Source organism: Hibiscus syriacus, unplaced genomic scaffold (assembly GCF_006381635.1).
Source record: "Hibiscus syriacus cultivar Baekdansim isolate YM2019G1 unplaced genomic scaffold, ASM638163v2 tig00016065_pilon, whole genome shotgun sequence".
Classification (NCBI taxonomy): Eukaryota; Viridiplantae; Streptophyta; class Magnoliopsida; order Malvales; family Malvaceae; genus Hibiscus; species Hibiscus syriacus.
The window spans coordinates 1,549,992-1,553,070 of record NW_024062380.1 but is presented as its reverse complement, the minus strand read 5'-3'; the positions used below and the strand labels follow the sequence as shown (position 1 = coordinate 1,553,070).

Here is a 3,079-nt window from a genome sequence, read left to right as displayed (position 1 = left end):
TTGAATGAAATAATTTTTTAAGATAACTACTAAAAATTTAACGAATTGGTTGCTAACTTATCGAGTCGAGCTAGAATTTGCTCGACTCAACTCGTTAAGGTCTCGAGTCGAGTCAAGTTTTGACCGAGTCGAGTTTGAGTTGCTCAACTCATTAAGCACCCCTAAATTTGATAGGACTATATTATGCCAGAGATATTGAGATTGTAAAAAAGAAAATTGAGAAGAAAAAATTAGAGAAAATATTTTGAGGAGAGATTTTTTTGGAAGAGTTTTTACTATTGAACAAATTACAAAACTCTTAAATTTATATTATTATTTAATACATATACTATATAAAATTTATTTACGCAATTGATACTTTTTAATCTTAAATAATTAAAACTTAAGTTTTAATACCCTAAATTTGATACATAAATTCTAAAAGATCAAAATTTAAAATCTTAAATATTTTTTTATTAATATGAGGTAAATATAATATAGTATTTGTTTAAAGATAACTTTCAATAATTTGACATTAATCGCTTATACCCCTGATAATACTGATGCTCAAACTTGAAACAAAAAAAAAATAACAATTATTTTATCACTAAGGTAGAGTTCGTGAAAAATAATCTTAAATAAAACACATAACATTAAAATAATCCGTTTATATAAAACTTCCACTAACCTTTACATAAACAATTTCTTTCTAAGTTCAAAATATTTTTGATTAAAAAATATTATTAGATAGAAAGATAAATAAATAGTTCAACGGTTCAGATGGGAAGTAACCATAGAAAATAGGGATGTTTTCGGTTAAAACGGTGGTCGGCTAAATCGAATTTTCATTAATCGAATTAACTGAACTTTTTTTCTTTAACCGTTAACCGAACTGAACCTTTTTTTTTTTGAAAATATTAACCGAACCGAATAAATTTCGGTTAATTCGATTAATTTTCGAATTTACTAAATTTTTTTAAAACTTTCTAATTTATATAAAAACTGAATATTTTTAAATTCAAAAAACATTTTACAATTAATTTAAATAATATATAATTATAAAATAAAAATTTATATGAATTTTTTTAATTAATTAATATTGATTTAGGTTTAAAAATTATTGGATCTTAAATTATTAATTGGGTTTTAAATGGTTTTGGCTGAGCCCATATGTTATATATAATATATTTAAAATTTAATTTCGGTTAACTTGGTTAATTCGATTAATTAACCGATTTCGAACCGAATTAACCGTTAACCAAATTCTAAAATATTTATTAACCGTTCTCCAACAAACTAATTTTGTGGGTGACCGAATTAACTGAATTAATTCAGTTTGGTCAGCTAATTCGATTAAAATCGAAAAATGAAGTCAAGATGTTCGTTCTCTCACCCTCAGACTCACAGAAATAGTAGACCAAAATCCAAAATCAAAGCCGTGAGAGTTTTTTTTTTTTTTTTAAAAAAAGCAAGCAAGTAGCTTCCTACACTCAACAGCATTTTCTTTTTTTTGAATTCTGTAATTGAAGGAGGGTTACTAACTATAATAACTGAGCCAATCCCCATCGTTGGATCCACATAAGAACTCAACGAGTTATAAAACAAAAGAAACTACAGCGAGGGATCCGAATTTGAACGACGAAGATCCAAAATGACGGATCCAAATCTGGATCTGCCAGAATCTGGTTGGGAGGAACTGAGGAGAGAGGCTCAAAAGATCGAGGGTGATCTCGATGTTAAACTCTCTTCTTATGCTAAGCTCGGTTCAAGGTTCACCCAAGGAGGTTGCTCTTTTACCGCTACCTTTTTCATTTTTATTATTTCTAGAATTCTGTTCCGAATGCTTGTTGTTTCGTGTTATTTAGTTTCATTTTGATATTCCTCTGGTAGATTACTGAAATTCCGATTAAATATGTTTAAAAACCGAACAATCTCTACTGGCTTGAATTTCTTTTCATACCTGAGAGCATATTTTTCGTTATTTGTATTTAGGAATAAATAGCCTTAGGAATCGGGTTAGATTTCCTTATTTTTCCTTTGTAGTGATATGTACTCACATTTAGCTTATCTAGATACTGGCTCTCCAACGGTTGGGTCAAGTAGGTCATGGAAGTCTATGGAAATGGAAATTCAATCATTGCTTGAGAAGCTACTGGACATAAATGATTCCATGAGTAGATGTGCTGCATCAGCTGCATCGGTGACCCAGAAGCTTGCATGGCATATAGACATACTACATGAGTTTATTCAGGTTTGTTTGTTTGTTGACTATGTAGATGCTCATTTAGTCGGGGCGTCTTTCAAATTTATATGCATATCTTTTTTATTATTTTCTTTTTCGGTTATTGATTCTATAGGTTGATATTAGTTGAAGCTATTAGTAATATGATTTCATAGGGGTTACGTACTTTATATTAGTAATACATACGAGTATGTATATTATTATGAGTACGTATAAATAATGTCCTACTTATATATAAATATAAGTAAATAAATACTAATTAATTGTTTTTTTTGGTTTTATTACAGTCCCTATTACAAGGAAAAATTGAATACAGCCCAGAATGAGCAGCCCAGTGTTAAAAGGCCCAAACTCTAACCATGGCCCAGACCCCAAGCGGCCCAACAAGCTGGCCTGAACGAACTGGCAGCCCAAGCTGCTAGGGTTGAAGAAACCCTAGCCTCCATCTTGCTACCCAGCGCCGCAGCATGAAGGCCGTTAGATCTGACAAGATCTAACGGTTCCCAGTCCTCCACGAGCCTCGAGCCAGCGTGCATAGAGAACCCCGAGACAGTGCGAATCAGTCCATGCTTGTCGGCCATCCACTGTGACCGATGCTACCGCCCATGCTCACCCATGCTCGAGACCGTGCCATGCAACATTTGTTTATGCTTTCCAAGAATGCAGTGGGATGGATATCAGTGATCCACCATTACCAAGAGAAGAAAAGAGAGGATAAGTACACAGCAAATAGGGAGGACGAAAAAAAAATCAGTTACCAGCTATCATCGAGAAAAGACGGAACAAAAAGAAAAAAACGAAAACACATCAACCAGAGGGAAAAATGAAAACCCATCAACAATCACCAACCATTAGCGA

At 32.3% G+C, this 3,079-nt stretch overlaps 1 protein-coding gene across 1 annotated transcript; it reads left to right on the top strand.

Moving 5' to 3' along the window:
• Positions 1-1,486: 1,486 nt before the first annotated feature.
• Positions 1,487-2,351, top strand: LOC120208215 (Golgi SNAP receptor complex member 1-2-like). Its single transcript, XM_039207540.1, has 3 exons — positions 1,487-1,763; positions 2,043-2,230; positions 2,337-2,351. The coding sequence occupies exons 1-3, from the start codon at positions 1,631-1,633 to the stop codon at positions 2,349-2,351; spliced, it is 336 nt and encodes a 111-aa protein (XP_039063471.1). The 5' UTR covers positions 1,487-1,630.
• The last annotated feature ends 728 nt before the right edge of the window (positions 2,352-3,079 follow it).